We start from the raw sequence: 25,874 nt of genomic DNA, 5'->3' as shown, positions 1-25,874 counted from the left end.
TTTTCAGGTTAAACTTTTTTTTTATGGGGTTTTTCGAGCTTTTGAATCTGGCAGGTAAATGTTGCCAGTAGATGGCAATGTTTCATATAGATCTAGCTTGTTTATCACTACCACTAGCTAACAGGGAAGAAATCCGAGGGCCAGCAGAGAGCGTGACTCCAACAGCTTGTGAAGTTGCTGGAGCCGTTCTCGATCCACACTGACCAACTTCAAACTGACTGCCAGTCGCGGTCGTGCCTTCTCAATCTTGAGGCACATTTGCAGTCAACTACTGCTGCAAAACAGTTGGCGCAAGTCCTCCTGAAGTCACTGTGTGAGTGCTTCTCATGCATACTGAATCCTCTGGCAGCCAACCCCTACAGCAGCTTGCCTGATGGACCCAAGTGTGTCTCTGCCACTTCGCTCAACAGAGATGGAGCCACTGATGAGGGAAGTAGAGTCTCTTGTACCTCAGCAAATCACAGCGTACAGCAGTAACAACCCAGGAAGATGCCAGCAGGATGAATCCAACAAATATCTCGACCACAGTGCTTCAGAAAAATAGCTTCCTCGCATTGAAGATTGTGTCTGAGGTCACTGACCAGCAGGAAGGTCAACCTGACATTAAGTTCCATATTTACCGAGTCACCTCTCCAGGTCTGACAGGCAAGGATGGCTGTTTATCTAAAGCTGTACCCTGTGGTACTGATCTGGTTTCTGCCTCTGCCTCCCAAGCATATAAGAGAATATTCTGTTTGTGGACAACTGCCATCAGGGAAACTGAACGACCTCCTCCCTGGAACATTGTTTCCTTGAAGATAAACCAGAAAACCTTGTTTGGCTGAACAGAAACACACACACACACACACACACACACACACACACACACACACACACACACACACACACACACACACACACACACACACACACACACACACACACACACACACACACACACACACACACACACACACACACACACACACACACACTGCTGGCTGGCTGGCTGTGAACTGATATATTTGTTGTACTGCTTATGGTTTTGTATATATTTCTTTTTATTAGCCCTATTTGAACGGGTTAGTCAGTGATACGTGTTTAATACTACATAAACATAACATGTCAAATGTGCCATGACTTCAATTTTGTCATTTTTTTCCACTCTCTTTCTGTCAGGTAAAGGTAGGTGACTCTTCTTACATCTACTGCTAAAGTTAAAAGAGCATTGGTGTAAACATTGGCATTCCTTCCACCAGACTAGGCACATCCTTTAGATCCAAGTTTGGATTGATTATAATTTAAAGCTAACCAAACATATGTCCTGGCCATGGAGTTGTATAGAGTCCTCTAGTGGCTCAAAGCCTGTTTTAGCACGGGCAGCGCCATTGAGGCCTTTAGCCATTTTGATTCAGTCAACTTCCAACTTCATTGGCTGATCCCTCTTGATGACCCTGTTGGAGGGATCAGCCAATATATTTTCCTCGTGAAGAAGAAAATTGACTAATTCATGATGGAGATGGCCTCAGTGGTGCTGCCCATGCTCTCACAGACACCATCATGACAGAGATGTTATGTCTATCCAAGTCTATGGTCCTGGCCCATCACATTATGTATTACTGCTCCCACAGTGGCAAGCAGTGGTATTTGGTATTTTATTAGGATGCCCATTAGCTGTTGCAAAAGCAGCAGCTACTTTTCCTGGGGTTCCTCACAAAACATGAAACATGACATAATAAAGAACATTTATAGACAAGAACAGCTCAAGGAAAGAACTACATCACTTTCATTGTTATAAAGGCCCACGAAGCCTACGTATCAATACATACACAAACTATCTATGTCAAATAGTGGAGAGGTGTTGTGCCACGAGGTGTTGTTTTATCTGTTTTTTGACTATGCAAACAATTTGGGATTTTCAACACATTAATGTTTCTTATAAAACGAAGATGTGATGAAGTCAGTCTCTCATCAACTTTTAGACAAGAGAGATTTGCATGCATTTCTATCAGCCCTCTGATAACAAAGAAGAGCTAGACATGCCGCTCTGTTCTGGGCCGGCTGCAGCTTAACTAGGTCTTCCTTGCAGCACTCGACCACACGACTGGACAATAATCAAGATAAGACAAAACTAGAGCCTGCAGGACTAGCTTTGTGGAGTGTGGTGTCAAAAAAAATGAACTATAGCCCTACAACACATAAATGACTCCTAGTCTCCCAGACTACTTTCTGTCCCTAACACTAAAACTGTATCACATAAAAATGTCAAACTAAATAGGTTTTTATCAAACTGAAACTAAATAAAAATCATCAAGTCTGAAAATGAACTGAAACTAAACTGAATTTCAAATCAAAATCCCCAAATTAATAGAAATAAAAACCAATGTTAAAATACCAAAACTATAATAACCTTGCTGTGTGTGTGTGTGTGTGTGTGTGTGTGTGTGTGTGTGTGTGTGTGTGTGTGTGTGTGTGTGTGTGTGTGTGTGTGTGTGTGTGTGTGTGTGTGTGTGTGTGTGTGTGTGTGTGTGTGTGTGTGTTGTGTGTGTGTGTGTGGTTGGCTTTATCTCCACCACAGCAAAGTCCCATATTTACCCAGGGGATCCCCAAGGACGCCTGCTGCTGTCTGTCACACTGACCCCAAGCCTGCAGTCACATCCCCATCACACTGACCCCAAGCCTGCAGTCACATCCCCATCACACTGACCCCTCGCCTGCAGTCACATCCCCATCACACTGACCCCTCGGCTGCAGTCACATCTCCATCACACTGACCCCTCGGCTGCAGTCACATCTCCATCACACTGACCCCTCGGCTGCAGTCACATCTCCATCACACTGACCCCTCGGCTGCAGTCACATCTCCATCACACTGACCCCTCGGCTGCAGTCACATCTCCATCACACTAACCCCTCAGCTGCAGTCACATCTCCATCACACTAACCCCTCGGCTACAGTCACATCTCCATCACACTGACCCCTCAGCTGCAGTCACAGCCCCATCACACTAACCCCTCGGCTGCAGTCACAGCCCCATCACACTAACCCCTCGGCTGCAGTCACATCTCCATCACACTGACCCCTCGGCTGCAGTCACATCCCCATCACACTGACCCCTCGGCTGCAGTCACATCCCAGTCACACTGACCCCTCGGCTGCAGTCACATCTCCATCACACTGACCCCTCAGCTGCAGTCACATCTCCATCACACTAACCCCTCGGCTGCAGTCACATCTCCATCACACTAACCCCTCGGCTGCAGTCACATCTCCATCACACTGACCCCTCAGCTGCAGTCACATCCCAGTCACACTGACCCCTCGGCTGCAGTCACATCCCCATCACACTGACCCCTCGGCTGCAGTCACATCCCAGTCACACTGACCCCTCGGCTGCAGTCACATCCCCATCACACTGACCCCTCGGCTGCAGTCACATCCCATCACACTAACCCCTCGGCTGCAGTCACATCCCCATCACACTAACCCCTCAGCTGCAGTCACATCTCCATCACACTAAAAATAAAAATGTGCAAATATTGTACAATCCAGGTGTGCAAAGCTCTTAGAGACTTACCCAGAAAGCTGTAATCGCTGCCAAAGATGATTCTGACATGTATTGACTCAGGGGTGTGAATACTTATGTCAATTATATATTTCTGTATTTCATTTTCAATACATTTGCAACCATTTCTAAAAACATGTTTTCACTTTGTCATTATGGGGTGTTTTTTAAATCAATTTTAAATTCAGGCTGTAACACAACAAAATGTGGAATAAGTCCATTAATATTTTATGTTTAAAAAGGTATAGAATGATGGTATAGAATGATTAATTTATATTCACACAGTATATGGTCTATTTGACATATCACTGACACACTATGATCAAATCACTTCTGCTACTGTCTAGTAAACCCAGCTGTGTACTATACACTATGCCTGAACCCAAATGGCACTCTGTTCCCTATTTAGTGCACTACTTTTGACCAGAGAGCCCTATGGGTGCCAGTTGACTTCCCCATCCTGTTTCACGGGGCTCTGATTAAAGATGTCCATCTGGGCTCTAGTCTGGGGGAGCAACATCTGTGACACATTCCTGTCTGCCCAAAGCTCAACTGGGCTTCCTATGCCTAGTGCATAATTTACTGTGGGAACAACACAGGAACTATGCAGTCGAACGGCGATTTTACTTTCTGCCGTTAAAATGCTTTGCCTCATAAATTAGCACCCTTGTGGAATGAGATACAGCGGATGAGGATTCTGTGACTTGGTTTGCTCACGACCATTTTACTTTGTGTGGTTAAAGGTGCCACACATAGAAGTTATCTGAATTTCACCCCCTATATGTGGAAGCTAGGTGAATTGCAACAGCACTAGGCTGCATTCAAAACAAATATCCTCCCTCCCCCGCATCCCATTTCCCCTGACGTGGTGGAGACTCGCTCTTGAGCCTTTTACTTTCAGTTTTGGTCCACCAGCTTCAAACAGCTGAAAAATACATATCTTTTTGCTATTGAAAATATATTTCACACCGATTTAGATGGTACAATGATTCACTATGTTATTCAGTGTTTGTTCTTTCACACAAACTGAAATTAAACGAACAGTGTCGAATTTTTGCAACCAGGAAATGACAGAGTGATGTCTACAGTGGCAGGTTGTAAGATCGAATCCCCGAGCTGACAAGGTAAAAATCTGTCGTTCTGCCTCTGAACATGACAGTCTGTTTGGCTGGTCTCTCAGCTAGCATGACAGTCTGTTTGGTTGGTCTCTCAGCTAGCATGACAGTCTGTTTGGCTGGTCTCTCAGCTAGCATGACAGTCTGTTTGGCTGGTCTCTCAGCTAGCATGACAGTCTGTTTGGCTGGTCTCTCAGCTAGCATGACAGTCTAGGGTTTGGCTGGTCTCTCAGCTAGCATGACAGTCTAGGGTTTGGCTGGTCTCTCAGCTAGCATGACAGTCTGTTTGGCTGGTCTCTCAGCTAGCATGACAGTCTGTTTGGCTGGTCTCTCAGCTAGCATGACAGTCTGTTTGGCTGGTCTCTCAGCTAGCATGACAGTCTGTTTGGCTGGTCTCTCAGCTAGCATGGCAGTCTGTTTGGCTGGTCTCTCAGCTAGCATGACAGTCTAGGGTTTGGTTGGTCTCTCAGCTAGCATGACAGTCTGTTTGGCTGGTCTCTCAGCTAGCATGACAGTCTGTTTGGCTGGCCTCTCAGCTAGCATGACAGTCTGTTTGGCTGGTCTCTCAGCTAGCATGACAGTCTGTTTGGCTGGTCTCTCAACTAGCATGACAGTCTGTTTGGCTGGTCTCTCAGCTAGCATGACAGTCTGTTTGGGTGGTCTCTCAGCTAGCATGACAGTCTGTTTGGCTGGTCTCTCAGCTAGCATGACAGTCTGTTTGGGTGGTCTCTCAGCTAGCATGACAGTCTGTTTGGCTGGTCTCTCAGCTAGCATGACAGTCTGTTTGGCTGGTCTCTCAGCTAGCATGACAGTCTGTTTGGCTGGTCTCTCAGCTAGCATGGCAGTCTGTTTGGCTGGTCTCTCAGCTAGCATGACAGTCTAAGGTTTGGCTGGAAAAGAGGATTCAAATAATAAGAGACAGTCAGAAGAAAAGACACGAGAGATGTTCAATAAAATTGTATATATCAATATATAGAGATATTTAAGAACAACTTCAGAAAATAATAAAAAGGTGACAGACCATTTTGGCAATTTGAGTACAGATGTTCTTTTCAGGTACATAAGAACCCATCTCCCTCCCACAGCAAAACAGTGTAAAAAAAAGAACTAAAGAAGAAAAAAAGGCACGAGAAAACAATAATTAATTTTCTAAACAGCGGGGGATGAAAGACAATGAGATGATATGGAGAATATTGAGGAAGAACCACCTTGTATGACTTGTACTAATAAATAAAATCAAAATTGGAAAAATAAAAGGATATCAGATGAAGCAAGACCAAGCGACAACACAAAACACTTTGGTGGTTAATTCATATTTCGTACAATCAGGCAATACAGTGTTCTTTTATACAAATAAATGAATCTACCGTCATCAACAATTTTTTCTTATCTAAAATCTTATGTACATCTTTTTCTTTTACACAATTGTATAATACTTTATCAAACTTTTTTTGCAATATGACAATGTATTTACAAATCATGATTTTCAAACCCCCCCCAGCTACTCCGGTCCCAAATACACAAACTCACGTGCACTCACTCTGACAAACGTACACACACACACACACACACACACACACACACACACACACACACACACACACACACACACACACACACACACACACACACACACACACACACACACACACCTTATGTTCTCCCCATGCAATACACACAACATAGAAGGCATTCTGAGAGGGCTGTGCAACAAAGAGCCTACAAAAAGTTTTCAATATGGCTGTGGGATGAACATCAACAAACACACACAAACCCTCCATCTCACTCATTCCCATTCCATCCTGTCGGTCTCTGTGAACAAAAATACAACAATGGAAGGGACTCTGAAATGTCTATTTACCCAGCACAGCGGAGCACTAGTGTGACAGACAGGACAAAAGGACAGGGGGGCAAAAGAGAGGGGGACAAAAGGACAGGGGGACAAAAGGACATGGGGACAAAAGAGAGGGGGACAAAAGGACAGGGGGATAAAGGAGGGCCGTGTTTACTGACAGGAGGATCCAACCTGACTGAACCTCATTACTGTTGAAAATTGCATACCAAATGGCACCCTATTCCCATTATAGTGCACTACCTTTGACCAGAGCCCTATGGGTTTTTGACCAGAGCCCTATGGGTTTCCCTATGGGTCCTGGTCAAAAGTAGTGCACTATTAAGGGAATAGGGTGCCATTTGGGACGAAGTCTAAATCTGCCACGTGGCCTCGGCCACCAAATCACCTGACAGGAGCCTTTTGTCAGCAATCAACCTACTACTGAGTTCCTCCTGTATGATAGACCTCCTACTGAGATCCTCCTGTATGTTAGACCTTCTACTGAGGTCCTCCTGTATGTTAGACCTCCTACTGAGTTCCTCCTGTATGATAAACCTCCTACTGAGTTCCTCCTGTATGAAAGACCTCCTACTGAGTTCCTCCTGTATGATAAACCTCCTCCTGAGTTCCTCCTGTATGATAAACCTCCTCCTGAGTTCCTCCTGTATGAAAGACCTCCTACTGAGGTCCTCCTGTATGAAAGCTCACAATGACATCTGCTCAAAGAACGAGGACAGGGGCATTGTGGAGTGCTTGCGAAGGGTGAGTGAATATGCATGCCTGTGTGTGATCTATCGAGGGTGAGTGACTGTGTGTGTGTGTGAGTTTACTGACAAAGAGAGCAGATGGGAGAATAAAATCATCAAAAACAGATGACACATTTACCAACCACATACCCTATGGCCATGGAAAACAGCTAAAAAGGAGAGAAGAAGAATAGCTAACAATTAGCCTGGTAGCCACTAGCCATTTCTGGTTTAGCCTAGAAACACATTAGCCTGCTACCCAGAAAGCTAGCTATTTCTGCTTTAGTCTTGATAAACAGCCTGTTAGCCAGAAAGCTAGCTATTTCTGCTTTAGCCTTGATAAACAGCCTGCTAGCCAGAAAGCTAGTTATTTCTGCTTTAGCCTTGATAAACTGCCTGCTAGCCAGAAAGCTAGCTATTTCTGCTTTAGCCTTGATAAACAGCATGCTAGCCAGAAAGCTATTTATTTCTGCTTTAGCCTTGATAAACAGCCTGCTAGCCAGAAAGCTAGCTATTTCTGCTTTAGCCTTGATAAACAGCATGCTAGCCAGAAAGCTATTTATTTCTGCTTTAGCCTTGATAAACAGCCTGCTAGCCAGAAAGCTAGCTATTTCTGTTTTAGCCAACTCTGTTGTCATTATCATGCCTAACACAGATACCCTTGGCCATTAGCTGCTAGTTAGATGTATTTTCACTGGGCCTATAAATCCAGGCCACCCTTAATAATTAGAAAGGCTTCTCTCGCTAAGCCTTCAGTTTTCTTGGATCCCACCAAAATCTCTCCTTGACCCTCCTATGCCCTGCTTGCCTTCTAATAGCCTTTGTGGTTCAATAAAGAAAACATCAAAGAGGTTTCTGCCACAGGCTCAACTGTACTTCACAGGACATCAACAAGGATGCTTTGAAAACTCCTCTCCAATGGTGAGAGAAAGTACACACAGAGGCTTACACACACGTAAATGCACACACAAATGCTGGGACAGACAAGAAAAATCACACTCACACACAAGCCCACACACAGCAACCTCTCTCTTAAACCTTTCACTCCACTCCAAGACAAATGCCCTGACCAGAATAACTAAACACTATGACATCTTTAGTAATAATGAGGTGAGCAATAAAACATGTTGAATTAATATCTTAAAATCGTACAGATTGTCCCATCTACTAAGGTGCTGCCGTGGTTTAAACCTCCTCCTAAAAAGTCTCTCCAGAAAATGAGGTTCCACCAGGGAAATAAAATCGAGAGCCTAAATTTAAAACGTCAAGGAATAAAATAATATTTTGGAACTCCTTTCGCCCTTAAACGTGAGACATATAACACAGCTCAATACTGCTTAGACTGATCAAAAGTGGATGAAAAACAGAATTGGAGTTGACTCCTTTTCAAGTCCAGTGAGGAAATGTATCTAAATTCAATTGATACGTAGAGAATTCATGAACTGAATTCTTATCAATTTTCTAAATTGACAGGAATTCAAATGGAACCCACCCAAACTCTGACATCACATTTAAAAAACGTAGAAAGTGTAAAACTGTCGATCCTGTGTAATGAACTGGCACATCATGGACTTGAATGGCTGGATGTGATGATATCATAACATCATATGTCCATCCATTCAACAGTTAGTCAGGTTGAGTGACCCGTAACCTCAGTACTGTGTGTGCGTGTGCCTGAGCGGCAGCCATCTTGAAAATTAACCTCCTGAGCGGCCATCTTGTCTTGTCTCCATACTCACTTCGCCGTAGTAGACAGCATAGGCTGCTCCGTGTACCAATGAGTCCCCGGATCAGGCATACTGCCACCCAGTGGCAGTGCAATGAACTGTGGGCATGTATTTCCGCCCCCGCCGACTACGCCACACCCCACCCCGGCCGGGTACGGGTGGTGCCCGTGGTGGCCGCCCATGATGCCATCCGTCCGGCCGATGTGAATCTCGTCCTCCTCGCCCTCGCCCGTGGTCTTGCGGTAGACAGGGTTGTCGAAATTCATGCTCTTGGTGGCGTTCTGGCGATAGTTCCGCCAAACCAGGTAGACGCCGGTGCAGAGCAGGCCGAAGATCACTGTGGCAACAATAGGAACTGCATGCGTTTAACACACAGTGGCAGGGGAAGGATGGGGGGACACAGGGAAGATGGGGGAGATGGGGGAGTGTTAATGTCATCGGAGCATGAGCATCGTGAGACGAAAGGCACAGAGATGAAGTAGAGCAGATTAATGCATGCGGGGGGACAGAGCGGGGAGGGGGACGCGGAAGGAACTGGCCTTGTGTTGGAGATTTCTTTGCTATGCTGGTGGATCAATTGCCATTAATATCATCAAGGTATAATGTCATTACTTTGAAAAACAATTATCTAGGCAACAGTATGATTGTTTCAGAACTTCTGGAGGCAACTAGGCTATGCGTAACCATGACACCAAGTCCTGCCAGATGGGTCAGTATTCATGAAAAACTGTGGCTATTATGGACTGGACTTTTGGTCAGTGAAGTAGGATTTGGCACAGAGGAACCTTAACTGTCCAGCAAGCTCATAAAACTGAGGGTTTACTAGAATCTTTAAGGGTTGTATCTTTAACTAATGCATTTAAGTACCGAGAGACAAGGGTGTCTAGAAGACATTCTATCTTACAGTAGGTAGAAGCTAACATTAATTGATTTACATTTTAGTACAGAGTGACTTACTGACTTTCTAAGGAGGAGAGACTAGCATTGCCCATATGCCCTCACTATGACCTCAGTACCCTACATGTAAAGCCTCGCCTCCACATTAATTATGATAAAACGCTCCAGAAAAGGACAGAATTACAGGGTCACGTTCATCAGGGCACGTAACGTAAATCATTTGCAGCGTAAAACGAAAATAACATTTCTTATTGGACAAATCCAGTTAGCCCCGCAGGTGTGTCAGTCAGTTTTTCATCCATTTAGACTACCTGCAATAATATATGCAACCAAACCCACGGCCACCTGAAGGTCTATGGTTGTTTTGATTGGAACATACCCAACACAGACAATAAATGGGTGGATATGCAGTGGCAGAATGTCAAGACACACACACCATGGCTTCTCCGAGTGGCCATGGCTCTAGGCATGATCTCTCTGGTCCAAACTGAACCAGGATCAGTGGATAGGAGTGTAGGGCCATGTCTCTAGGCATGGTCCCTCTCGTCCAAACTGAACCAGGATCAGTGGATAGGAGATAAATATAGCAGGTGGGACAGGAGAAGCATCCTCCGTGGAGTACAGAGAGAGGACATGTACTTACCTATGGGGATCACTACTCCCAGAACTGCCACTGTCAGGTTCTCACCCAGGAGGAAATGCTCACTTCCAGCTATAGAGGAGAGAGAGAGGGGGAATGGAGGAAAGCGAGAGAGAGAGGAGGAGAGAGAGAGGAGAGAGAGAAGGAGAGAAGAGAGAGAGAGGAGGAGAGAGAGAGGAGAGAAAGAAGGAGAGAGAGAGAGAGAGAGAGAGAGTGGAGAGAAACAGAGAGAGAGAGAAGGAGAGAGAGAAGGGGGGAGAGAGAAAATGAGAAAGAAAAGGAGAGAGAGAAAGACAGAGAGGGAGTGTCAGAGAAGAAAAGAGAGAGGGGAATTAAAAGTGAGAGAGAGTGATAGTGACAGAAAGAGGGAGAAAGAGAAAATCAAATATTACACAAATGCCATTTCGCACTGTCTCACGTCTCCCTTCATGTATTACCCTTCAGGACCCCTGGTACAGGGCTGTATTACCCTTCATGACCCCTGGGACAGGGCTGTATTACCCCTCAGGACCCCGGGGACAGGGCTGTATTACCCCTCATGACCCCTGGGACAGGGCTGTATTACCCCTTCAGGACCCCTGGGACAGGGCTGTATTACCCTTCATGACCCCTGGGACAGGGCTGTATTACCCCTCAGGACCCCTGGTACAAGGGCTGTATTACCCCTCAGGACCCCTGGTACAGGGCTGTATTACCCTTCAGGACCCCTGGGACAGGGCTGTATTACCCCTCAGGACCCCTGGTACAGGGCTGTATTACCCTTCATGACCCCTGGGACAGGGCTGTATTACCCCTCATGACCCCTGGTACAGGGCTGTATTACCCCTCAGGACCCCTGGTACAGGGCTGTATTACCCCTCATGACCCCTGGTACAGGGCTGTATTACCCCTCATGACCCCGGGGACAGGGCTGTATTACCCCTCATGACCCCTGGGACAGGGCTGTATTACCCCTCAGGACCCTGGTATAGGGCTGTATTACCCTTCATGACCCCTGGGACAGGGCTGTATTACCCCTCAGGACCCCTGTTACAGGGCTGTATTACCCCTCAGGACCCCTGTTACAGGGCTGTATTACCCCTCAGGACCCCTGGTACAGGGCTGTATTACCCTTCATGACCCCTGGGACAGGACTGTATTACATTGGCACTGTCCTTACTCTTCTATCTCTATAAAGCCTCCATTAGCACAAAGTCATCTCCCACCCTATACCTACCCCTCTATAACTCACTGCTCCCTCCTGCTTCCTCACTGCCATAACCAGCTGCTCCCTCCTGCTTCCTCACTGCCATAACCAGCTGCTCCCTCCTGCTTCCTCACTGCCATAACCAGCTGCTCCCTCCTGCTTCCTCACTGCCATAACCAGCTGCTCCCTCCTGCTTCCTCACTGCCATAACCAGCTGCTCCCTCCTGCTTCCTCACTGCCATAACCAGCTGCTCCCTTCCTGCTTCCTCACTGCCATAACCAGCTGCTCCCTCCTGCTTCCTCACTGCCATAACCAGCTGCTCCCTCCTGCTTCCTCACTGCCATAACCAGCTGCTCCCTCCTGCTTCCTCACTGCCATAACCAGCTGCTCCCTCCTGCTTCCTCACTGCCATAACCAGCTGCTCCCTTCTGCTTCCTCACTGCCATAACCAGCTGCTCCCTTCTGCTTCCTCACTGCCATAACCAGCTGCTCCCTCCTGCTTCCTCACTGCCATAACCAGCTGCTCCCTCCTGCTTCCTCACTGCCATAACCAGCTGCTCCCTCCTGCTTCCTCACTGCCATAACCAGCTGCTCCCTTCTGCTTCCTCACTGCCATAACCAGCTGCTCCCTCCTGCTTCCTCACTGCCATAACCAGCTGCTCCCTCCTGCTTCCTCACTGCCATAACCAGCTGCTCCCTCCTGCTTCCTCACTGCCATAACCAGCTGCTCCCTTCTGCTTCCTCACTGCCATAACCAGCTGCTCCCTTCTGCTTCCTCACTGCCATAACCAGCTGCTCCCTCCTGCTTCCTCACTGCCATAACCAGCTGCTCCCTTCTGCTTCCTCACTGCCATAACCAGCTGCTCCCTCCTGCTTCCTCACTGCCATAACCATAGGATGCCACCTTTTCAACAAGTCAGTTCGTCAAATTTCTGCGCTGCTAGAGCTGCCCCGGCGTTGTTATTGCTGCCCCGGTGCTGTTAATGTGAAGTGGTAACATCTAGGAGCAACAACGGCTCAGCCGCGAAGTGGTAGGCCACAAAAGCTCACAGAGCGGGACTGCCGAGTGCTGAAGCGCGTAGCGCGTAAAAATTGTCTGGCCTCGGTTGCAACATTCACTGCAGAGTTCCAAACTGCTTCTGGAAGCAACTTCAGTACAATAACTGTTTGTTGGGAGCTTCATGAAATGGATTTCCACAAACCTAAGATCACCATGCGCAATGCCAAACATCGGCTAGAGTGGTGCAAACTCGCCACCATTGGACTCTGGAGCATTGGAAACGCGTTCTCTGGAGTGATGAATCACGCTTCACTATCTGGCAGTCCGATGGACTAATCTAGGTTTGGCGGATGCAAGGAGAAAGCTACCTGCCCCAATGCATGGTGCCAACTGTAAAGTTTGGTGGAGAAGGAATAATTGTCTGGGGATGTTTTTCATGGTTTTGGCTAGGCCCCTTAGTTCTAGTGAAGGGAATTCTTAACACTACAGCATACAATGACATTCTAGACGATTCTGTGCTTCCAACTTGTGGGGAAGGCCCTTTTCGGTTTTAGCATGACAATGCCCCGGTGCACAAAGCGAGGTCCATACAGAAATGGTTTGTAGAGATCTGTGTGGAAGAACTTGACTAGTCCGCACAGAGCCCTGACCCCATCGAACACCTTTGGGATGAATTGGAACGCCGACTGCGAGCCAGGCCTAATCGCCCAACATCAGTGCCCAACCTCACTAATGCTCTTGAGGCTGAATGGAAGCAAGTCCCCGCAGCAATGTTTCAACATCTTGTGGAAAGCCTTAACAGAAGATTGGAACCTGTTATAGCAGCAAAAGGGGGGACCAACTCCATATTAATGCCCATGATTTTGGAATGAGATGTTCGACTAGCATATACTTTTGGTTGGACGTGTCCACATACATTTGGTCATGTAGTGTATATACCCACTTCTAGCCTCACACTCACACACAATAATGACATTTTATATTATCATGCCTGCTTGGTGAAATGTTGTGTCTATCTCTCTAAATTATTGAAAATTACACATCCACGCTAATTGCTGAATAAGGGGAATACATGAATAACTGAAGCCTTTTTATGGTGTGCTGTCAAATCTATTTCACTATGTAGCTAATTGCCACTTATTTACGTCTGTTAAACAGAGTACAAACATACTGCACAGATACAAACACCCACACACTCACAGTGGTGGGAGAGGTTGCTGTCGTCCTTGACGACGAAGCCTATTGTGGTGGAGGTGACCATGTTTTTGGTGACAGCAGTGGGATCCAAACCCCGGCCTTCCTTCTCCTCCACCCCAGATTTTGAGCTAGGGGGGGGCTCTGGGGTGCTGGAGGGGACTGGGATGAGGTGGGGCACCCCGGCGTCTGCCTGGGACGACCCAGAAGTGCGAGGGGAGTCCTTGTCGTTGGCGGCCGTGGTGATGGCCACAGGCGATGACGTGGTAGTAGTCTCATTTGCTAGAGGAAGAAGGAAAGTCAATATTAGTTATAGTCTATACATTTATTTGGACAGTGAAGCTAAAACTTTTAATTTGGCTCAACACTGCAGCATTGTGGATTTGAGATGAAATGTTTCATATGATGCAACAACACAGAATGTCACCTTTTATTTGAGGGTATTTTCATACATATCTGTTTTACCGTTTACAAATGAAAGCACTTTATGTATCTAGTCACCACATTTAAAGAAGTCATAAGTATTTGGTCAAATTCACTTATAGAGTGAGCTCCAAAAGTATTGGGATATTGACACATTCTGTTGTTGTTTTGGATCTGTACTCCAGCACTTTAGGTTTGAAATGAAACAATGACTATGAGGTTAAAGTGCAAACTGTCAGCTTTCATTTTAGGGAATTTTCATCAACGGCTTAGAAATGAAAGCACTTTATGTATCTAGAAGTGTCATAAGTATTTGGACAAATTCACTTACAGTGTATTAAGGTAGTCAAAAGTTTAGTATTTGGTCCCATATTCCTTGCACACAATGACTCTACAAACTTGTTAGATGCATTTGCAGTTTTGGTTGTGTTTCATATTATAGAAATTAATGGTAAATAATATATTGTGTCATTTTGGAGTCACTTTTTTTGTAAATAAGAATATAATATGTTTCTAAACACATCTAATGTGGATGCTACCATGATTACAGATCATGCTGAATGAATCGTGAATAAGGAGGAGTGAGAAAGTTACAGAGGGTCAAAGATCATACGCCCAAGACATGCTAACCTCTCACCGTTACCAATAACAGGGGGGTACGATATTTATGCTTCTGTAACTTTCTCACTTATCATTATTCACGATTAGACTACAACACGATTAGACTGGAACACAATTAGACCAGAACAATATTAGACCAGACCAATATTAGACTAGAACAATATTAGACCAGACCAATATTAGAGAAGAACAATATTAGACCAGAACAATATTAGACCAGAACAATATTAGAGTAGAACAATATTAGACCAGAACAATATTAGAGTAGAAACAATATTAGACTAGAACACAATTAAGACTAGACTAGAACACAATTAGACAAGAACACAATTAGACTAGAACACAATTAGACTAGAACACAATTAGACTAGACTAGAACACAATTAGACTAGAACACAAGACTAGACTAGAACACAATTAGACTAGAACACAATTAGACGAGAACACGATTGGACATTAAGGTGATCATAATATAGTTTTACTATAGTTTTATCAAAACCTAAAATAAAGTCAAATCCCACACAGTAGTAGAGGCTGGGGTCACTTTAAATCAGAGGATGTGCTTTATGGTAACGGATAGAATGGAATGAAAGGAATGATATCAGTTGAGCCCATTCTCCCACCAGCCTCCACTAACACCCACCCACACACACTCTCTCACCTGGCATGCAGGCACGCATTTCGGGGCCCAGGTCCTGTCCTGTGGGGCAGGCGCAGGTGTATTTGGGGGAGTGCTCTGTGATCTGGGGGGCTTTGAGACACAGGTACTCACAGCCACCGTTGTCCTCACTGCCCAGGTTACAGCTGTCTGGGCCTTAGTGTAGGAGATAGAGACACACACACAGTCAGAGACACAGTCAGAGACACACACACAGTCAGAGACAGAGACACAGTCAGAGACACAATCAGAGACAAGAGGCACAGTCAGAGACACAGTCAGAGACAGAGACACAGTCAGAGACAGAGACACAGTCAGAGACACAGTCAGAGACACAGTCAGAGACAGAGACACAGTCAGAAACACCTGGTTGCTGGCGGAGCGGGTGGAAGACCACTATGTCGTGAGGGTCTTTGAGGTGCTCGGCCACTGTGCTGATGTCCTGGCCGGTTAGCCTGTTAGCGCTGTACACCGCCTCTCTCTCCCGGTCTGTCCAGTAGATACGGTCCTGGCAGGAGGAAAGAGATGAGGGAGGGAGGAAGGGAGGGAGGGAGGGATAGAGAAGCAACGAATACACAATCACTTTGTACATCAATAACATTGTGTGTAATTAGCCGTAAAATAATGTAGCAGACAGACGGCACTTTGATTTATAAAAGGCTGAGCTAGCTAGTGGGACTTTGATTTATAAAAGGCTGAGCTAGCTAGTGGGACTTTGGGGAAATGTTGTTGTAAAAGGGGTTGTAAAAATACATTTGACAGACAGACAGACAGACAGACAGACAGACAGACAGACAGACAGACAGACAGACAAGACAGACAGACAGTCTGACTTCTAAAGCAACGTCATGTGAATAAGCTGTACTCTTACAGTTCAGAAATATCTAGGTACTGTATCTCTTATTGCTACTGTAAGGGTGAGCATTCCATTCCACTGAGGTAAACCAACTCTGACCGCAACCTTGACTTCACCCTGTTGTTGTTGTTTATTTTCGGTTTCCGGGAACGTTCCCCTAACATTATCAACCTTCAAAAGACATTCTGCGGAGGGGAGCTGACATCATTCCGTTCTGCGGAGGGGAACTGACATCATTCCCGCTATTGATGTGAAAACCAAGAACTTAATGCCCATAAGAGTGCGGCGGCGAGAATGGAAGTGTGTGTGGGGGGCAAGTGTGTGTGTGTCAGAGTTTCCGTTAGGAAAATGTGGCGCCGGACAACGAGACCGAGGAGATTTAAATTTACCGGCCATTTGAGAAATTTACCGGACCCTTATGCATTGGGTACATAAACCAATTAGGGCGTCCAACCACGGTGCTCAGAATGACAGAAATCACTTTTAGATTGTGGTGATGTGTCTGAACAGAACATGCAACTCATGTAATGAAGCAGCCAATAAACCGTCCTTTTCAAACATTTGCCAAAATGCAATTCACGGAAAAACACCATTCTGAACAGAGCACCTGGTAAAACACCATTCTAAACAGAGCACCTGGGAAAACACCATTCTAAACAGAGCACCTGGGAAAACACCATTCTGAACAGAGCACCTGGGAAAACACCATTCTAAACAGAGCACCTGGGAAAACACCATTCTAAACAGAGCACCTGGGAAAACACCATTCTAAACAGAGCACCTGGAAAAACACCATTCTAAACAGAGCACCTGGTAAAACACCATTCTAAACAGATCACCTGAGAAAACACCATTCTGAACAGAGCACCTGGGAAAACACCATTCTAAACAGAGCACCTGGGAAAACACCATTCTAAACAGAGCACCTGGGAAAACACCATTCTGAACAGAGCACCTGGGAAAACACCATTCTAAACAGATCACCTGAGAAAACACCATTCTAAACAGATCACCTGAGAAAACACCATTCTAAACAGAGCACCTGGTAAAACACCATTCTAAACAGAGCACCTGGTAAAACACCATTCTAAACAGATCACCTGGTAAAACACCATTCTTAACAGAGCACCTGGTAAAACACCATTCTAAACAGATCACCTGAGAAAACACCATTCTAAACAGAGCACCTGGTAAAACACCATTCTAAACAGATCACCTGAGAAAACACCATTCTAAACAGATCACCTGGGAAAACACCATTCTAAACAGATCACCTGAGAAAACACCATTCTAAACAGAGCACCTGGGAAAACACCATTCTAAACAGATCACCTGAGAAAACACCATTCTAAACAGATCACCTGAGAAAACACCATTCTAAACAGATCACCTGGTAAAACACCATTCTAAACAGATCACCTGGGAAAACCCCATTCTAAACAGAGCACCTGGTAAAACACCATTCTAAACAGAGCACCTGGTAAAACACCATTCTAAACAGATCACCTGGTAAAACACCATTCTAAACAGATCACCTGGTAAAACACCATTCTTAACAGAGCACCTGGTAAAACACCATTCTAAACAGATCACCTGAGAAAACACCATTCTAAACAGAGCACCTGGTAAAACAACATTCTAAACAGATCACCTGAGAAAACACCATTCTAAACAGATCACCTGGGAAAACACCATTCTAAACAGAGCACCTGAGAAAACACCATTCTAAACAGATCACCTGAGAAAACACCATTCTAAACAGATCACCTGAGAAAACACCATTCTAAACAGATCACCTGGGAAAACACCATTCTAAACAGATCACCTGAGAAAACACCATTCTAAACAGATCACCTGAGAAAACACCATTCTAAACAGATCACCTGAGAAAACACCATTCTAAACAGATCACCTGGTAAAACACCATTCTAAACAGATCACCTGGGAAAACCCCATTCTAAACAGAGCACCTGGTTAAACACCATTCTAAACAGAGCACCTGGTAAAACACCATTCTAAACAGATCACCTGGTAAAACACCATTCTAAACAGATCACCTGGTAAAACACCATTCTTAACAGAGCACCTGGTAAAACACCATTCTAAACAGATCACCTGGTAAAACACCATTCTAAACAGATCACCTGAGAAAACACCATTCTAAACAGAGCACCTGGTAAAACACCATTCTAAACAGATCACCTGAGAAAACACCATTCTAAACAGATCACCTGGGAAAACACCATTCTAAACAGATCACCTGAGAAAACACCATTCTAAACAGAGCACCTGGGAAAACACCATTCTAAACAGATCACCTGAGAAAACACCATTCTAAACAGATCACCTGAGAAAACACCATTCTAAACAGATCACCTGGTAAAACACCATTCTAAACAGATCACCTGGGAAAACCCCATTCTAAACAGAGCACCTGGTAAAACACCATTCTAAACAGAGCACCTGGTAAAACACCATTCTAAACAGATCACCTGGTAAAACACCATTCTAAACAGATCACCTGGTAAAACACCATTCTTAACAGAGCACCTGGTAAAACACCATTCTAAACAGATCACCTGAGAAAACACCATTCTAAACAGAGCACCTGGTAAAACACCATTCTAAACAGATCACCTGAGAAAACACCATTCTAAACAGATCACCTGGGAAAACACCATTCTAAACAGATCACCTGAGAAAACACCATTCTAAACAGAGCACCTGGGAAAACACCATTCTAAACAGATCACCTGAGAAAACACCATTCTAAACAGATCACCTGAGAAAACACCATTCTAAACAGATCACCTGGTAAAACACCATTCTAAACAGATCACCTGGGAAAACCCCATTCTAAACAGAGCACCTGGTAAAACACCATTCTAAACAGAGCACCTGGTAAAACACCATTCTAAACAGATCACCTGGTAAAACACCATTCTAAACAGATCACCTGGTAAAACACCATTCTTAACAGAGCACCTGGTAAAACACCATTCTAAACAGATCACCTGAGAAAACACCATTCTAAACAGAGCACCTGGTAAAACACCATTCTAAACAGATCACCTGAGAAAACACCATTCTAAACAGATCACCTGGGAAAACACCATTCTAAACAGAGCACCTGAGAAAACACCATTCTAAACAGATCACCTGAGAAAACACCATTCTAAACAGATCACCTGAGAAAACACCATTCTAAACAGAGCACCTGGGAAAACACCATTCTAAACAGATCACCTGAGAAAACACCATTCTAAACAGATCACCTGGGAAAACACCATTCTAAACAGATCACCTGAGAAAACACCATTCTAAACAGATCACCTGAGAAAACACCATTCTAAACAGATCACCTGGTAAAACACCATTCTAAACAGATCACCTGGTAAAACACCATTCTAAACAGATCACCTGAGAAAACACCATTCTAAACAGATCACCTGAGAAAACACCATTCTAAACAGATCACCTGGGAAAACACCATTCTAAACAGAGCACCTGGGAAAACACCATTCTAAACAGAGCACCTGGGAAAACACCATTCTAAACAGATCACCTGAGAAAACACCATTCTAAACAGATCACCTGGGAAAACACCATTCTAAACAGATCACCTGAGAAAACACCATTCTAAACAGAGCACCTGGGAAAACACCATTCTAAACAGATCACCTGAGAAAACACCATTCTAAACAGATCACCTGAGAAAACACCATTCTAAACAGATCACCTGGTAAAACACCATTCTAAACAGATCACCTGGGAAAACCCCATTCTAAACAGAGCACCTGGTAAAACACCATTCTAAACAGAGCACCTGGTAAAACACCATTCTAAACAGATCACCTGGTAAAACACCATTCTAAACAGATCACCTGGTAAAACACCATTCTTAACAGAGCACCTGGTAAAACACCATTCTAAACAGATCACCTGAGAAAACACCATTCTAAACAGAGCACCTGGTAAAACACCATTCTAAACAGATCACCTGAGAAAACACCATTCTAAACAGATCACCTGGGAAAACACCATTCTAAACAGAGCACCTGAGAAAACACCATTCTAAACAGATCACCTGAGAAAACACCATTCTAAACAGATCACCTGGTAAAACACCATTCTAAACAGATCACCTGGGAAAACCCCATTCTAAACAGAGCACCTGGTAAAACACCATTCTAAACAGAGCACCTGGTAAAACACCATTCTAAACAGATCACCTGGTAAAACACCATTCTAAACAGATCACCTGGTAAAACACCATTCTTAACAGAGCACCTGGTAAAACACCATTCTAAACAGATCACCTGAGAAAACACCATTCTAAACAGAGCACCTGGTAAAACACCATTCTAAACAGATCACCTGAGAAAACACCATTCTAAACAGATCACCTGGGAAAACACCATTCTAAACAGAGCACCTGAGAAAACACCATTCTAAACAGATCACCTGAGAAAACACCATTCTAAACAGATCACCTGAGAAAACACCATTCTAAACAGAGCACCTGGGAAAACACCATTCTAAACAGATCACCTGAGAAAACACCATTCTAAACAGATCACCTGGGAAAACACCATTCTAAACAGATCACCTGAGAAAACACCATTCTAAACAGATCACCTGAGAAAACACCATTCTAAACAGATCACCTGGTAAAACACCATTCTAAACAGATCACCTGGTAAAACACCATTCTAAACAGATCACCTGAGAAAACACCATTCTAAACAGATCACCTGAGAAAACACCATTCTAAACAGATCACCTGGGAAAACACCATTCTAAACAGAGCACCTGGGAAAACACCATTCTAAACAGAGCACCTGGGAAAACACCATTCTAAACAGATCACCTGAGAAAACACCATTCTAAACAGATCACCTGGGAAAACACCATTCTAAACAGATCACCTGAGAAAACACCATTCTAAACAGAGCACCTGGGAAAACACCATTCTAAACAGATCACCTGAGAAAACACCATTCTAAACAGATCACCTGAGAAAACACCATTCTAAACAGATCACCTGGTAAAACACCATTCTAAACAGATCACCTGGGAAAACCCCATTCTAAACAGAGCACCTGGTAAAACACCATTCTAAACAGAGCACCTGGTAAAACACCATTCTAAACAGATCACCTGGTAAAACACCATTCTAAACAGATCACCTGGTAAAACACCATTCTAAACAGATCACCTGGGAAAACACCATTCTAAACAGATCACCTGAGAAAACACCATTCTAAACAGATCACCTGGGAAAACACCATTCTAAACAGATCACCTGGTAAAACACCATTCTAAACAGATCACCTGGTAAAACACCATTCTAAACAGATCACCTGAGAAAACACCATTCTAAACAGATCACCTGAGAAAACACCATTCTAAACAGATCACCTGGGAAAACCCCATTCTAAACAGAGCACCTCGTAAAACACCATTCTAAACAGAGCACCTGGTAAAACACCATTCTAAACAGATCACCTGGTAAAACACCATTCTAAACAGATCACCTGGTAAAACACCATTCTTAACAGAGCACCTGGTAAAACACCATTCTAAACAGATCACCTGAGAAAACACCATTCTAAACAGAGCACCTGGTAAAACACCATTCTAAACAGATCACCTGAGAAAACACCATTCTAAACAGATCACCTGAGAAACCACCATTCTAAACAGATCACCTGAGAAAACACCATTCTAAACAGATCACCTGGTAAAACACCATTCTAAACAGATCACCTGGTAAAACACCATTCTAAACAGATCACCTGAGAAAACACCATTCTAAACAGATCACCTGGGAAAACACCATTCTAAACAGAGCACCTGAGAAAACACCATTCTAAACAGATCACCTGAGAAAACACCATTCTAAACAGATCACCTGAGAAAACACCATTCTAAACAGAGCACCTGGGAAAACACCATTCTAAACAGATCACCTGAGAAAACACCATTCTAAACAGATCACCTGAGAAAACACCATTCTAAACAGATCACCTGGTAAAACACCATTCTAAACAGATCACCTGGTAAAACACCATTCTAAACAGATCACCTGAGAAAACACCATTCTAAACAGATCACCTGAGAAAACACCATTCTAAACAGATCACCTGGGAAAACACCATTCTAAACAGAGCACCTGGGAAAACACCATTCTAAACAGATCACCTGGGAAAACACCATTCTAAACAGAGCACCTGGGAAAACACCATTCTAAACAGATCACCTGAGAAAACACCATTCTAAACAGATCACCTGAGAAAACACCATTCTAAACAGATCACCTGGTAAAACACCATTCTAAACAGATCACCTGAGAAAACACCATTCTAAACAGATCACCTGAGAAAACACCATTCTAAACAGATCACCTGAGAAAACACCATTCTAAACAGAGCACCTGAGAAAACACCATTCTAAACAGATCACCTGAGAAAACACCATTCTAAACAGATCACCTGAGAAAACACCATTCTAAACAGATCACCTGAGAAAACACCATTCTAAACAGATCACCTGAGAAAACACCATTCTAAACAGATCACCTGAGAAAACACCATTCTAAACAGATCACCTGGGAAAACACCATTCTAAACAGATCACCTGAGAAAACACCATTCTAAACAGATCACCTGGGAAAACCCCATTCTAAACAGAGCACCTCGTAAAACACCATTCTAAACAGAGCACCTGGTAAAACACCATTCTAAACAGATCACCTGGTAAAACACCATTCTAAACAGATCACCTGGTAAAACACCATTCTTAACAGAGCACTTGGTAAAACACCATTCTAAACAGATCACCTGAGAAAACACCATTCTAAACAGATCACCTGAGAAAACACCATTCTAAACAGATCACCTGGTAAAAAACCATTCTAAACAGATCACCTGGTAAAACACCATTCTTAACAGAGCACCTGGTAAAACACCATTCTAAACAGATCACCTGAGAAAACACCATTCTAAACAGATCACCTGGGAAAACACCATTCTAAACAGAGCACCTGAGAAAACACCATTCTAAACAGATCACCTGAGAAAACACCATTCTAAACAGATCACCTGAGAAAACACCATTCTAAACAGATCACCTGAGAAAACACCATTCTAAACAGAGCACCTGGGAAAACACCATTCTAAACAGATCACCTGAGAAAACACCATTCTAAACAGATCACCTGAGAAAACACCATTCTAACCAGATCACCTGGTAAAACACCATTCTAAACAGATCACCTGAGAAAACACCATTCTAAACAGATCACCTGGTAAAACACCATTCTAAACAGATCACCTGAGAAAACACCATTCTAAACAGATCACCTGGTAAAACACCATTCTAAACAGATCACCTGGTAAAACACCATTCTAAACAGATCACCTGAGAAAACACCATTCTAAACAGATCACCTGAGAAAACACCATTCTAAACAGAACACCTGGGAAAACACCATTCTAAACAGAGCACCTGGGAAAACACCATTCTAAACAGATCACCTGGGAAAACACCATTCTAAACAGAGCACCTGGGAAAACACCATTCTAAACAGATCACCTGAGAAAACACCATTCTAAACAGATCACCTGAGAAAACACCATTCTAAACAGATCACCTGGTAAAACACCATTCTAAACAGATCACCTGGTAAAACACCATTCTAAACAGATCACCTGAGAAAACACCATTCTAAACAGATCACCTGAGAAAACACCATTCTAAACAGATCACCTGGGAAAACACCATTCTAAACAGAGCACCTGGGAAAACACCATTCTAAACAGATCACCTGGTAAAACACCATTCTAAACAGATCACCTGGGAAAACACCATTCTAAACAGAGCACCTGGGAAAACACCATTCTAAACAGATCACCTGGTAAAACACCATTCTAAACAGATCACCTGAGAAAACACCATTCTAAACAGATCACCTGGTAAAACACCATTCTAAACAGATCACCTGAGAAAACACCATTCTAAACAGAGCACCTGGTAAAACACCATTCTAAACAGAGCACCTGGTAAAACACCATTCTAAACAGATCACCTGAGAAAACACCATTCTAAACAGATCACCTGGGAAAACACCATTCTAAACAGAGCACCTGAGAAAACACCATTCTAAACAGATCACCTGAGAAAACACCATTCTAAACAGATCACCTGAGAAAACACCATTCTAAACAGAGCACCTGGGAAAACACCATTCTAAACAGATCACCTGAGAAAACACCATTCTAAACAGATCACCTGAGAAAACACCATTCTAAACAGATCACCTGGTAAAACACCATTCTAAACAGATCACCTGGTAAAACACCATTCTAAACAGATCACCTGAGAAAACACCATTCTAAACAGATCACCTGGGAAAACACCATTCTAAACAGAGCACCTGGGAAAACACCATTCTAAACAGATCACCTGGGAAAACACCATTCTAAACAGAGCACCTGGGAAAACACCATTCTAAACAGATCACCTGAGAAAACACCATTCTAAACAGATCACCTGAGAAAACACCATTCTAAACAGATCACCTGGTAAAACACCATTCTAAACAGATCACCTGAGAAAACACCATTCTAAACAGATCACCTGAGAAAACACCATTCTAAACAGATCACCTGAGAAAACACCATTCTAAACAGAGCACCTGAGAAAACACCATTCTAAACAGAGCACCTGAGAAAACACCATTCTAAACAGATCACCTGAGAAAACACCATTCTAAACAGATCACCTGAGAAAACACCATTCTAAACAGATCACCTGGGAAAACACCATTCTTAACAGAGCACCTGGTAAAACACCATTCTAAACAGAGCACCTGGTAAAACACCATTCTAAACAGATCACCTGGTAAAACACCATTCTAAACAGAGCACCTGGTAAAACACCATTCTAAACAGATCACCTGGTAAAACACCATTCTAAACAGATCACCTGGTAAAACACCATTCTTAACAGAGCACCTGGTAAAACACCATTCTAAACAGATCACCTGAGAAAACACCATTCTAAACAGAGCACCTGGTAAAACACCATTCTAAACAGAGCACCTGGTAAAACACCATTCTAAACAGATCACCTGAGAAAACACCATTCTAAACAGAGCACCTGGTAAAACACCATTCTAAACAGATCACCTGAGAAAACACCATTCTAAACAGATCACCTGGGAAAACACCATTCTAAACAGAGCACCTGAGAAAACACCATTCTAAACAGATCACCTGAGAAAACACCATTCTAAACAGATCACCTGAGAAAACACCATTCTAAACAGAGCACCTGGTAAAACACCATTCTGAACAGAGCACCTGGGAAAACACCATTCTAAACAGAGCACCTGGGAAAACACCATTCTAAACAGAGCACCTGGGAAA

The 25,874-nt window shown here is 43.9% G+C and overlaps 1 protein-coding gene across 3 annotated transcripts in view; it reads right to left on the bottom strand.

The window, feature by feature from the left end:
* Nucleotides 1-5,602: 5,602 nt before the first annotated feature.
* Nucleotides 5,603-25,874, bottom strand: part of LOC106598404 (low-density lipoprotein receptor-related protein 8) — a 238,186-nt gene continuing 217,914 nt past the window's right edge. For all 3 annotated transcript variants that reach the window (XM_014189447.2, XM_045714492.1, XM_014189454.2), the window contains 5 exons: nt 15,954-16,095; nt 15,591-15,743; nt 13,892-14,167; nt 10,508-10,576; nt 5,603-9,322 (listed from right to left, as the gene is read on the bottom strand). In XM_014189447.2, the coding sequence (XP_014044922.1) occupies nt 8,976-9,322; nt 10,508-10,576; nt 13,892-14,167; nt 15,591-15,743; nt 15,954-16,095 (987 nt within the window). In that variant the 3' untranslated portion in view covers nt 5,603-8,975. The remainder of the gene's footprint in view (nt 9,323-10,507; nt 10,577-13,891; nt 14,168-15,590; nt 15,744-15,953; nt 16,096-25,874) is intronic.

Source organism: Salmo salar, chromosome ssa03 (assembly GCF_905237065.1).
Source record: "Salmo salar chromosome ssa03, Ssal_v3.1, whole genome shotgun sequence".
Lineage (NCBI taxonomy): Eukaryota > Metazoa > Chordata > Actinopteri > Salmoniformes > Salmonidae > Salmo > Salmo salar.
This window is presented reverse-complemented; position numbering and strand designations above follow the sequence as displayed.